The sequence below is a fragment of the Neltuma alba genome, unplaced genomic scaffold, assembly GCF_004799145.2.
Source record: "Neltuma alba isolate B1F8T4 unplaced genomic scaffold, ASM479914v2 tig00011679_pilon, whole genome shotgun sequence".
Lineage (NCBI taxonomy): Eukaryota > Viridiplantae > Streptophyta > Magnoliopsida > Fabales > Fabaceae > Neltuma > Neltuma alba.
In genome coordinates, this window is record NW_021636318.1 from 95,111 (window position 1) to 108,201 (window position 13,091).

General features: G+C 36.3%; 2 protein-coding genes across 4 annotated transcripts; both read left to right on the forward strand.

Annotated features, from left to right (window-relative positions):
- Window positions 1-2,108: 2,108 nt before the first annotated feature.
- On the forward strand, window positions 2,109-8,299 carry LOC114716551 (39S ribosomal protein L41, mitochondrial). Of its 3 annotated transcripts, none has more exons than XM_028901564.1 (4): window positions 2,109-2,354; window positions 6,735-6,831; window positions 7,731-7,795; window positions 7,933-8,299. In XM_028901564.1, exons 1-4 carry the CDS (start codon window positions 2,193-2,195, stop codon window positions 7,999-8,001), a joined length of 393 nt encoding a protein of 130 aa, XP_028757397.1. In that variant the 5' UTR covers window positions 2,109-2,192; the 3' UTR covers window positions 8,002-8,299. The 3 variants fall into 3 exon arrangements, with proteins under 3 accessions (XP_028757397.1, XP_028757399.1, XP_028757400.1); XM_028901566.1 differs by lacking the exon at window positions 2,109-2,354 and adding an exon at window positions 5,939-6,019 and having other exon boundaries at window positions 6,680-6,831; XM_028901567.1 differs by lacking the exon at window positions 2,109-2,354 and adding an exon at window positions 6,466-6,579 and having other exon boundaries at window positions 6,680-6,831.
- On the forward strand, window positions 2,362-3,794 carry LOC114716545 (probable polyamine transporter At3g13620). The gene has a single exon (XM_028901555.1). The coding sequence runs from the start codon at window positions 2,481-2,483 to the stop codon at window positions 3,579-3,581; it is 1,101 nt and encodes a 366-aa protein (XP_028757388.1). The 5' UTR covers window positions 2,362-2,480; the 3' UTR covers window positions 3,582-3,794.
- Window positions 8,300-13,091: the final 4,792 nt, after the last annotated feature.

The following is a 13,091-nucleotide window of genomic DNA, read 5'->3' on the forward strand; positions in this document are numbered from 1 at the left end:
CCTCCGTTCCTTAAAATGATGAACAAGTCCGATCCATGGTGTCCATGGCTGATTATGATTTTCTCATTTTACCGTGAACAGGGCGGTAAAAGGGCCGAAAAGGCAAATGATCTTTTCTTTTTTGACTTCATGCAAAGTCTTGAATTGATTCATTATTTTCATTAAATGCTTTTTGGCCTCTAACTTTCAAAACTCAATAAAAAGAATTTGCCCTATGAGAGAGAAACGGTGCTAAGAAAATGTTAACCAAGTGCTGGCCCAAAAAACAAAAAAAACAAAGAGAAAATGTCAACCAATTAAGGGTAATAAATGCTAACAGAACAATTTCTCACCCTTGCGTATTAACTTTGCTAGCCACCTCACCACCATTAATATTTAAAATACTCTTAAATTGAAAAGTAAATACTCCTTGATCTTTGATATATGACTCAATTGTTAAGTTGATTTTGGTCCTAAATATAAAACACATTTCTTATATTTATCAATTTTTTCTAAATTATCCCTGTAGATACTCCCTCAGTCATAATCAAGTAAAAGAAGAAGATGGAGTATTAAGAAAAATAATTATGATATTGTAGAAAAAATATGTCGCATTTTTTATAATTAACTAACTTACCTAATTTTTTTAATATAATTAAATTAATTAAATGAGTCTTATATTAAGAAATAGAGGAATAGTTCCAGCATCTAAATAAACCTAACAAAAATGTCTAATTGTAGCTTCTAAACAAGACTTATAGATTGCGCCGTCGATGAAGAAAAGCACGTTCAACATTTACTGGATTGTGAACCCTCTCTGTTTTTCTGCCTCCGAAGTTTATTTGGTACAATTATTTCTATTCCATCATTATATATATACCTTATATTCTCATAGTCATCAGTAATAGGCTATTTTTCCCCTAACCGAACGGCCTCTCCATCTCACCTACCACATGCTGGTAAAAAAAAAAAAAAAATCTCACTTACCATATGAGTACTCTATTGGAAATATACATTCGTTTTGACCCTAAAAACATATGGCTAAAACTGATATCAATAAATGAAAGCAAAAAATTTTCCCAGAAATTTTAGCCACAGCTAGTTGTGTGATAGCAACACCACCCATCATATTTAAATGAGTTTTTGAATGTGTCTAGCCTTAATATGTTTGTGTGTATTTACTTGTATTACATTAAAAAAAAAAATCTATGAAAGCAGATCTATACATCTTTTCTCTTTTTGGGGGAAAAAAAGGATAGTTTAGATTTAATATCTTATAAGACAATTATTATAAGATTTTATAAATTTAAATCTTTTTATTTTTAACGTACTGCAATTGTAAGATGTACAAATCAAATATTAACAATTTAAATTATTTTGAGGTGACACAATAACAGTATAAACTATTAAACTTGAACTCTTTACTTTTTACTTGAAGACGGGATTTTGAGGGGGGAAAACGAAAGAGAGATCTGGGAGGATCAATATCCGATTTTCATGGTCGGCGATTGGAGTTTGGCATCGGCACATAGATTCAAAAGCATCTTCAATAATGCTGCCGCTATTGAGTGAACCTTGCTGCCAACAACTTTGATCTCCGATCAGTTACATTACGAACACGTTCAAGCCGGCAAAAGGGGGATGGAGTTTTTTTTTAAGATTAGATTTTTTTTCCCCATTACATTTTAAAACTCAAAGCATCCGAAAGAAAATGAAATTAAGAGATAAAAAATAAAAAGGAAATTAAAATATAATATGAAGTTGAAGGATCGAGATCATACTTTAAAAATACGCCGGTGGACGTATCAGATTCAATCAAAATAAACATTTTCAACTAGAAAAATAATTAGTAATTTTAATAGTAAAATCAAATAAGAAAAATGTTAAAAATAACCTGTTAATCTAATCTAAACATAAATTATTTCGGAGAATTCAAATTGTTACATTCCATATAATCTCTATATTGTTTCCACTAAAATACAGTATATCTAATAATTTCAAAATACGGCATCTCTTATAATTTCGTCTTTACAGGCATTTGAATTGAATATGCATTGATAACTTCCATGGGATCCGATGCGTATCGGGAAAAAAAACTTCCATGGGATACAAAATCTTGAGATATATGTATCTGGTTTTAGCGCGGTAGTTGCTCGCTCTGGAGTCTGAGAGCCCGTGGAAGAAGAGACTTGCTGAGGCCAACCCGATCCACCATGACTGGGGAGGCCCCGGCGGCTGCGTCCCTGTCCCGAACCAAAAAGCTTAGTCTCATCCCTCTTATCTTCCTCATATACTTTGAAGTTGCCGGAGGCCCGTATGGCGAGGAGCCAGCAGTTCAGGCGGCAGGACCCCTTTTGGCCATCATTGGCTTCCTTGTCTTCCCCTTCATCTGGAGTGTCCCAGAAGCTCTTATTACTGCAGAATTATCCACCGCCTTTCCTGGTAACGGTGGATACGTCGTCTGGGCTGAGCGTGCTTTTGGCCCTTTCTGGGGCTCTCTTATGGGCACGTGGAAATTCCTCTGTGGCGTCATCAATATTGCTTCATTCCCTGTTCTTTGCATTAACTACGTCGAGAAAGCAATTCCCGCTCTCGAATCGGGCTGGCCTCGCTACATCTCAATAATGGGTTTTACCCTGGCTCTTTCGTTTCTCAATTTTACTGGTTTGACAATTGTTGGATATGCTGCTGTTATACTTGCTGTTATTTCTCTCTCGCCTTTTATATTAATGTCTCTTATTGCAATTCCCAAGGTTCGTCCCCATAGATGGCTCAGTTTAGGTCAAAAGGGAGTGAAGAAGGATTGGACTTTATTCTTCAACACTCTGTTCTGGAACTTGAATTTCTGGGATAATGTTAGTACTTTAGCAGGAGAAGTGGATAAGCCCCAGAAAACTTTCCCCCTGGCTCTTTTAGTTTCAGTGATTTTCACTTGCCTGTCTTATCTGATCCCACTCATCGCTGTCATCGGATCCATTCCTCTAGATCAGACTCAATGGGAATCTGGGTTTCATGCTCAAGCCGCAGAAATGATTGCCGGAAAATGGCTGAAGTATTGGATTGAATTTGGTTCAGTTTTGTCGGCGATTGGGCTGTTTGAAGCGCAGCTAAGCAGTTGTGCTTATCAGTGTGTGGGCATGGTAGATATCGGAATCCTGCCCAACTTTTTCGGCGCTCGATCTAAACGGTTCAATACACCCTGGGTGGGAATTATGATTTCGACTTTAATAGCACTTGGAGTCTCTTACATGAATTTCCAAGACATCATCTCCTCTGCGAATTTATTGTACAGTTTGGGCATGTTATTGGAATTTGCTTCGTTTCTCTGGTTGCGATGGAAGTCGCCTATGCTTGATCGGCCTTTTCGGGTGCCCGTGAAGCTGCCATTACTGGTGATTATGTGCTTGATACCATCTGCGTTTTTGATACTGATAATAGCTATAGCTACCAAGATTGTTTATTTGGTTAGTGGCATCATGACGGTGGCGGGGATTGGTTTTTTCTTTCTCATGACCGTCTGCAAGTCAAAGAACTGGATGAAGTTTAACGTTGGCAAGGTTGATGAAGATCGTCCTCGTCCTGAACCTGAAACTGGTGTCTAGTGATGTAACTGACTTGTATCTATGACCATGATATCCATGATGATTGCATCCTTCTTGTGAATTGCAGGTGTTTGACTGTATCTTAACCTTTTTATTTAATGACATGGTGCAAAATGTTTCTCCATTGTACTTCAGGAACCGTTGGTTTCTCATGTGATCAATCAGTACGTGTGTCAAAGTAAAACCAAGAAAATAAAGTTATTTTTTCTTGTATACTCTGATTTTTTAAAAAAGAGAATTACAATCAAATCCTACAGAACAGAAATAATTACCGAAAGGTCTCAATAACAATCTCAACAACCTATAATAACAAGTCCTATAGTGAGAATGACAACTTCTGGGACTTGCTTTTCAATTGTTTTTTTTATTTGGGATCTCATTGCAATTCTTCCTTTTTTAAACCTTCCAAACATCATCTATAAATATAAGGCATGAACCCAAAACAATAAGGCTCTACTTTCAGGTGCTTGTGGTGAAAACCTCCCAAACAAAGTCTAGATCACGATTAACGAGCAATTGATATTATTTAACATTAATTTTCTTGGGACTGAATTATTTGACATTTATTGGCTCATGTTTTCTTTCTTGGTTAAAATCATGTGTTTAGATTAGCTTATTTTAAGTGATTTTACTGTATGAAATGAATATAAGAAATATTTTTTTAGTGATTACCGGGCTTTGCCTAGATTTTGATCTTCAATGACTCAATGTGTTGCTGCCGCTTGTGAGGAGGAAAAGTGAATTTTAATTTTTTTTTTTTCCATACAAAAGTGGCAGAAGCCTGAGATTAAAGTGATTGTGATATAATATAAACATAAATATATATATATATATGGTGAAATAGGAAAATTTCAATGAAAACAAAGCTTGTGCAGCATGCCCAACATTGTGGACTGGCCCTAACCGCCTGATCATGAAATAAAGATGCATTAGACTGCGGAGTCTTGCACGAAAACTACTGAATTAGCAAGGCTATACGTGGGAAAATAGTGAGGTTTTTGTATCAGGTTCCATTATGTAAGTGTGAAAACTGAAAAGAAGTTAAATTTGAATTCATGCCCAGAGGAGGAAGGACTGACCACACCAAATATAGAGCCGGGTGCAATTACATATAAGCCAGATAGACGTCCCCGCCTCCTTTGCCATGAAGCACGCATGACAGTTCATAGCCATAGGTAAAGTCATCGTGTGTGCTTCCAACGGTGTAATCACAAAGTCACAGTTTTATTTGCAACGTCTCAGCATTTAAATGTCGAGGCCAATCAAACCTCTGCCCGTTAGAATCTCCAGATCCACCAGAAGCACAACTCCTTCATTTACACATGAACCAGCTAACACTTATTGTTTGCAATCACAAGAATTCATCAGTATTGCTGCAACATTTCTTTACGGGAAAGTTAGTTTCCCATGAAAATTTCGCAATGCGGTCCTAAAACCATTCAGGGGGGGGGGGGGGACTGCAGATCTGGGACTGGAAACAGAAAGTCCGAGGTCTGCAACCTATAGTTAGTTTGAACTATTATAATATTCCAATTGTATTGATTTGACTGGCGATGGAAATCATTTACGCGATTCCTAGCCCCTGCTTAAGTATTGTCTATTGACGGGATGTTGTTCAAGAATGAAATCTTAATCAAGCATTGTCTAATCATAAGATTAAATAAGATAAAAAGTTTCAACAAGAAAAATAGATGTGTAAATAAAAATTTTAATTATTTTGTTAATAAAAAATAGGGGAAATAAATTTTTAATTCGTATAGTTTACAGCAAATTTGGAACTAGTTCTTGCATCCATAATCCATCCCGATGCTTTGAAAAGATTATCTCGAAACTCGCTTGCGTTTCAAAGCATCCCTGGGCCATTTATGTGGACTGACAGCATGATGAGGAAGAAGATGTGACTTCGGCATCCAAATCAGATCAACAGGTTTTTTGAAATTTTAAGTTTTTCTTCCTGCAGGAATTTATAGGCCATGATCATAGGAGCAGCTTTCCGGGATCTTCATCCCAACATTAGCTAGGCTCTGTTTGTTTAGTTCATCTTCTCAAGCTTAGCTTCCCTTGTTATTTCGGGTGAAAATAATAGTTCTGGAGGCCCCTCACAGAAGGTTGGGCCTCCCCTTTGGTAGGTCTGACTTAAATCGAAACTTTTGGGCCTTACTATTTCAAGCCCAAGTCTTCATTCTGACCCAGTAGCTTCTTTCCCCTCCAATATTTCTTTCTTCTCACTCTCAAGGGCTCAAGGCCCTGATCGTTTGAGTTGTCAACAAGATGGATGCAAAATGGGCCATACCTAGTCCAACTTGAATTATGTCACTTGGGTGGTCCGAGGCAGCCCAGTGATGAAAGCAAATTCCCCTTTCTTACCTTCTAATCGTATACTTCAGGTTGCTCTCGACGACGGCTTGTGACGATCGGCAGCCCGCACTGAAATCACGGTAAGCGTCAGATCCCTTCACCTCTCCTTTCCTACCTCCAGCTAAGTTCCCCGCAAGGAGGCGATAAATTTTCTGATCTCTAGTTTCAAAAACTTTTATGGGTTTAGGGTTTAAACTATAACTGCTTCGATGATAGGGTCTGGCCGGGATAGTTCTGCATGTCGAATTTGATACCATACAGTTCTATTTGTATGAAATGGTTTGGCCCCGAGCAAAATAGTGACTGCATGGTTTTACTTTGCCAGGTAGTAGGGGCGATGCTTTGTGACCCTTTTTTTTTTCAATGCTTGTCGCGAGCGCCTTCAAAATTAATGGTTGAAATAGGTCTTAAAGTTCGTCTTTCGTCCGAGTAAATATTCCTGAAAGTGTTTAGCCGCGCGTTGAATTTGATTAATTGTTTGAATGTTTGTTTTGAAAAACGCACGTGTTATCACAAAGAAGATTACAGCTCCTTGTTTCTTGCGTCCGATGGCTTTGGCAGCTGTATCTGAGCTTGTCATACTATGTTTTATTCTAAGACGTTCAGTGATTTTGTTCTAACATTGTTCCTGGTTTGAAAGGTATTTCTCCTTGAATTCGAGTAGTGATGGTTCTTCCTGAACCCATTCATGATTTCCCTTTTTAATTGTCAGCTTATTATATTCTGTCACTCTTGAATAGGGATACGATGCCTTTGGGACTAATTCTAGGGATAGGAAGGATGTTTCGAAGGAAGCGAACTTCATCCCTTGACATTCTATCATCAAAACGCGCTCCACGAGGTTACTACAAAGGGAAAAATTGCAAGCCTACTGGTTTCCACACGCGCAAAGGTTTGTTCACCTTTCACCTTAATACATTGCAGTGCGATTGGTGTTTACTATTATTGCACAACACATTGGGGATGGACCATTGGGATGGTTTATATAACCTGTTAACTTATTTGAGTACATCTTTCTCTTTGGAGGAGCAGTTGGGAATTCAGTTTTAAGAGATAGAATAGAAGTAGAAAACTGTTAAGAACTTCCGGCTAACACATTTCCAACATAAGAATATCAAACAAGTAAAAGAGGTCAGGACGTAAATATCTTTAGACATTAGAGTCTTTAGACCACATTATGGTCTTTTTTATTATTATAATTATCCCTGAATGTGGAAATATATATAAATATATATATATTCAAATGAGTTTCCTCTATTGTGAGTCTCCCATTTGAAAATTGTTCATGTCAATGTCTAACTTTCAGCAACACATCTTTGGGATTGACGGATTGCTTGATTGAATGTCAGACCCTTCTGGGGTCCTTTTCTTATGAGTTTAAATAGGGAACATGCTTTTAATTTAGCATTGGTGGTTGTTAATATCCTAGCAATTTGAATATCAGAATTGTTGAAATCTGTCACTACTTGTTTGTCTTCAGAAAGAAAGTCTAAGCTGTATTAGTATATTTGTGCTGATGTTTACTGAATTGTATTATAAGTTACAACTTTGAAATTCTAGCTGTAGAGATTGTCAACTTCAGGATGTTGTTTTTGTTGATCTAATATATGGCTGGTTAAGGCTTAAAGTTGCTTTTTCAACTTTTCAGCACATTGACTGATTAAATTTGTGGCCCTTCAGGAACTAATTCCATTGATTTTATCTTGGGAGTTTGTTGCTAGTGTATGTTGATGACTTTTAATAACTCCAAACATGAGTAAAAGTTGTATCCTTGGAACCCAATCCTCGCAGGTGGATATGTAGTAATGCAAGAAAAACTGCCAAACTATGTCGTCCCCGATCTGACTGATTTCAAGGTCTGCATCTTTGTGTATATTTGCGTACTCTTCTTTCTTGTTATGTTAGTGCTTGTCGCGTCCCTGTGATTCTACCCGAAATCCTTAGAATAGTATACTCCAAGCTCATCGCTAAATATTACTCTTCTGTTTTGCAGCTCAAACCTTATGTGTCTCAGTGTCCTAGAGAAGTCAATACCTCCGAGGCTTCTGAGGCGACTAAATAGTGTAACCAAATAGTGGAGGATGATTTTGTCCATGCAGCTCATCGTTCTTTGTTATGCTGTATCTCCCGCAGAAATAATCTACGCAGTTATCATATATCATGGTGGCAAAATCATGTCCATTGTCTTCCTTATGTAGATTATTATTTAAGTTCCGACTAAAATATTCATGTTAGTATTAAAACAACTAGCATGTTCCCCCATGCGATGCACAGGAGCATTGCCTTCCATAAAAAACAATATGCTTACCATTTTTTTTTTGGACTGAATGATGCCAAAATTCTTTCATTATTCCACATCACATGTCCGTTTAAATGCTTGCATTCGATTAATTCCATTTGAAGTTTGCCTTACACAATGTTATCCACATTCCCATTGATTCCTAAATAACTAAACACTAATACACTATCAATACTTGGATTGTGGTGCTAGTGTTGCTACATCAATATAAAACTTGTTTTTACATGTTAATCAATGGAACAATGAATAAGTATACCAGAGGACGAATATGTGATGCGATGGGGGTTTAAGTGTGGTTAGATGGAATACATACAAAAATTCCCGTACGTTTGCTGGCTCAATCATATTACTTTTTTTATATGTACAATAATATAACATGCATTAACCCATATTATTAACAAAATTCCTTATTGTCATTTAATGCTTATATATGCAATAATATAACATACAATAACAGGTACTATGAGTCCAAGTGAGCTTGTAGGGTGAAAAGACCAAGCTCTTATAACTAATATATAGTATACTGTTGCACCACAACAAAAAAGCGGGAACTCGAAAAGTTTAAAACCTATATTGCATAATGACAAAGCAGGATCATGCTGTTAAGATAAATTCATATTGATAATGCGTACCCAATGGTTCCCGGCGAGAGGGATGCCAGAGTTGCGAACTCTAGCTCCCACAAAGTGTTTGTAAGCGAAGGAGAAGGAGCGTTGATTCTTCTAGGAAAGTTATCAATCCGCAGCGAGAGATAGGGGGGTTGAAGCTATTTTGGAGATATTTAGATAAAAACAAAACTATGATTTTAAAAATAATTTTATGATATACGAAATAATTTGTCTTAATTTATGTAAAAATATTTTTGAAAAGCACTTTTATAACTTTTCAAACACCCCTTAAAGAAGCTATAAATTTGGTTTCGCGAGGTTGCAATGCAGATCACCCTTTTTATGACATTATAAATGATGCACGATTGCTTCTGAATAGATATTGGCAGGTCTTGCCGTTCTTCATCTACAGGGAAGACCTCTAGTGCGGACCTCCTAGTTAAAGCTGCTCATAGTTTGGACATCCTGTTTTGTGTTTTGAGTCACCCCCCACTCTTTCTAAGTAGGGAAGAAGGATGATGAGATTTTTTGTTTTTTTTGAGTAAAAAACTGGATACAGAGCTAGAACAGCAAGACAATACAAAACAAAGAAAAGAAGTTTAACCTTCTGCATCACCTTCCACCTCTTGGTAAAAAGGGGAGGTTGATCAAGGATCCTAAAAGAAGTATCAAGGCTATGGGATAGATTAGCTAGATAGTCAGCCAAATGGTTTTCCTCCCTATACACATGGTACAACAAAACCTTCCAGTTTTGGTTAACAATAATACGGGCATCATCAATGACATCCTTAAAAGGGTGTTGGTCATCACAACCTCTGGTGACTAGGTTGATTGCCTCTAAACTGTCAGAAAGGAGTGAGACTTCTCTGTAATTTCTGTTCCAGCACATGTTAAGGCCATGAATAATGCCAATTACCTCCGCAATCGCAGGTGGAACATTAGTAAGCTTGCAGCTGAATCCACAGATCCGATTACCTGCTCCATCTCTTATGACTCCACCACATCCGCTTCTACCATCTTGCAGTACCAATCCATCAACCTCCAGCCTGACCTCTCTGCCCACATCTCTATTGCTTTGCCTTTCATTTATTCCATTGAGGTTGTAGAACTGGCACTTTTCTAGTAGGTCTTGATCAAGGCAAGCTCTAAAAAAAGTAGACATCCCATTGCTTGGACTATTAGTGTTTGTTGTATTAAAGAGCCGGTTACACCTATCTACCCAAATATCCCAACAAATGTAACCAAAGAGGGTGGCCCAAGGAATTTTCTTAGTATGATCAGCTCCTGCTTCCTTTGTAAGATTCCATGTAACCCACTCCACTCCTTGTTTAGAATAGAAGCTTTCCCACATTAAGGGCTTGATTACACCTTTCCATCTTTCCTTAGCATTGACACACTCACAAAGAAGGTGCATAGCGTTTTCTACTTGGTTGCACCCAAATGGACAGCTCTTATCTGGTTGAAGTCCCCTGCTCGCTCTTAGTTGCGCCGTGTGAATTTTATTGTGGCAGAAGAGCCACATAAAAGTTTTGATCTTCAGAATTTTCCATTGCCATGGGTGTCTCCAAACGCTTTCCACTGGCGATGATGAGAGTTTTACTTGTTGTGTTTTTAATTTGTTGGTTCTGTAATGACGACACTTTTCAATTAAAAAAAAAAACCTCCTTAAAAGATAAGGGAAAAAGTAGGGAGGGAGAGAGAGAAGCACTATGCCTGACAAAAGACCAAAAAATGAAGAAAAGAAGAAAGGAGGAGAGCGGAGGGGATTTTGAAATTTAAAATACCAAGCCTAAAATTTAAAAAGAAAAAAAATTTCAGAACACAAAGCCACACGCAAGCAGCAAGTACTGTCCTATGAACAGTATTTATCGATACGAAAATAAGCCGGCTGATCTTTGATTTTTATCTAACACTATTGGTTGACTAGAGTGGTTTTATAGAGATCAAGCTAAGTTATATTGCTCGCGCATTATAGATGGTGTGACTTCTTATATATTTTTATATTTTATACTACTTCTAGTTTTATTTATAAATTACAAATAAGATCTTATAAATAAGATAGGAGGTAGTACAAATTTATTGATAATATCAATGATGAATAACTTCATTTCAAAATTGTCTGCTCGCTTTATCTTTTAACTTTTTTAGAGCAATGCACCTAAACATGCTTTTTATTTTTTGGCCAGCACGTGTAGAATTATTTTCAGTTGACAGTAAGAGATTATTTTTTTCCATTTTATTTTATTTAAATTTGAAAGAATCAAAATTTAAAAATATAACCTACCGTTCAAATCGTCTAATCCCACAATTTACAAATTAGCATAGATCTAGAGCAAATATTAACTAAACTTTTTAATTCTTTTAGTACAATAGTAATATTCTGACATATTTATATTCGCGGTATTTTCAACATGTGTTTTAATTTGAAAAAAAATATTATACTCCGCTGACTCTGTTTTAACATTTAAAAAATTTTAAATTTTATTCTTATTTAATATATATTTTTTCAAAAAAAAAAGGCTGTAAAATAAATTATAGAGTAAAAGTATACCTTGGCATAATAATTTTGATCATGCGAATTATTTTGAAAAGATAATACTCTTTCCTTACTTTATAGATAACATAAGAACAACAGATTCATGGCGAAAAAAAATCAGAGAAGCAGCTTAGAAAAATAAATTTATGCGTTGGCAAAAAAAAAGAAAAATGAATATATGTTCAATCCAACTACCAACTTCTTACAGGCAACCTATTTTTTTCCTATTTTTTTCAGATCCAATTTATAATGCATTTTCAATATATTTTACACAGACTCAAAAAAAAATCTTAAATTGTATTAATTCTTTTTTAAAATATAACTATTTTTTAACTTTATTCCTATTTAATAATGTAACTTATAAATAGAACAACAAGACCTTCTCTCTACTTTATAAACTTAAAGTAGAGGAGTAATAGTATTAGGCTATTAGCCCGTTATTATCACCAATGTATTCAATACAACCAAAATAAACTTAAATTTATCACAAAAAATGTTGGAGGTAACTATATTGCATTGTCCTGGACATAGTATAATTGAAAAAGAAAACCTAATGTTGAGGATAAAATATAATTTTCATGGTTTTTTTTTTCAAAAACTGAAATTTTGAAGAAAAATCACAAAATGTATTCATAAACATAGATAAGAACATAAAAAAAAATATATAGTGAATTCCTTCCGAGGCCTAATAATACACTCATCTTTAACAGATATAACTAATAACTATTGTCCTCTCTACATTAGAAAAAGACAACATTATCCATAGCCCTAGGTTAGAGAATTCATATTTATATTAAATATAGAGATCCTAAAAATTCATATTTATAAGTTAAATTCAAGAAATTATGTTTAATTTATAAGACAAACTTTTATGTTTAGATTTCAAGTTGTGTCATTCAAAGGAAAACTTGTAAAATTAAAATTTTTGGGACTTCTCTGTATTTAATCTTCTTAGTTTGGACTGCCAGGTAATTTTGGCTTAGAAAAGGGTGATGTTTTAATTTTAGTTTTACAATGCAATAAAATTTTTACTCTCTGGTTTACAGATTACTCCCATGTGAAATGATTTTCTAGCGCAATTTACCGGGTCTAGTATAGAGTATTTTCGAACTCTTCCCGTTACAAAATTCGATCAGTGGTGAGATCCAAACTAGATTTATTTCTTTACCCAAGGGTTACGCCGTGGACCTTGGTGGGTTTGATTTTGAGAAATGTTTAGGCCGCCCCTTGAATTGATACGGCTTTGCCTTTTTCCACATTCCTGTGAATGCGACTCTCAGCGAATCACAGCCATCGGCTCTGCCCCTGGGTCCCACTGACGTCCATCTCACCCGTCCACGTTCGACTCCCTCACTATGTCAAAAAGGCCATGTTGAGAAGAAGGAAAGGAAGCTCCCATGAAGCATCAAGGAAACACACCCTTCCTTTAACATTATTGCGTCTATATAATAAACCGACACCATCGCAGTGATGCAGGAAAAGGACCAGAATGTTAAAACTAAGAAAATCTTCGAAGGACAAAGACGGAGTTGGGTGGTTCAAGCCGCCGGACGGTCGCTGCAAGAAGCACTCGAAGCATAAGCAATCACCGGGCGTGTGTTCTCTTTGCTTAAGAGAAAAGCTTACTCGACTCTCTCTTCCAACCTCCATAACCCCATCCTCCTCCTACTCTACTGCTTCCACGTCTTGTGCTTCTTCTCTGTCTTGTC

Excerpts from the sequence above, each read along its gene's own strand:
- LOC114716551 (XM_028901564.1), top strand. The coding sequence starts at position 2,193 with ATGACTGGGGAGGCCCCGGCGGCTGCGTCCCTGTCCCGAACCAAAAAG. Across the intron at positions 2,355-6,734 it reads TGGCCATCATTGGCTTCCTT|CGAACTTCATCCCTTGACAT; the intron begins GTCTTCCCCTTC and ends TTTCGAAGGAAG. Across the intron at positions 7,796-7,932 it reads CCGATCTGACTGATTTCAAG|CTCAAACCTTATGTGTCTCA; the intron begins GTCTGCATCTTT and ends TCTGTTTTGCAG.
- LOC114716545 (XM_028901555.1), top strand. The coding sequence starts at position 2,481 with ATGGGCACGTGGAAATTCCTCTGTGGCGTCATCAATATTGCTTCATTC.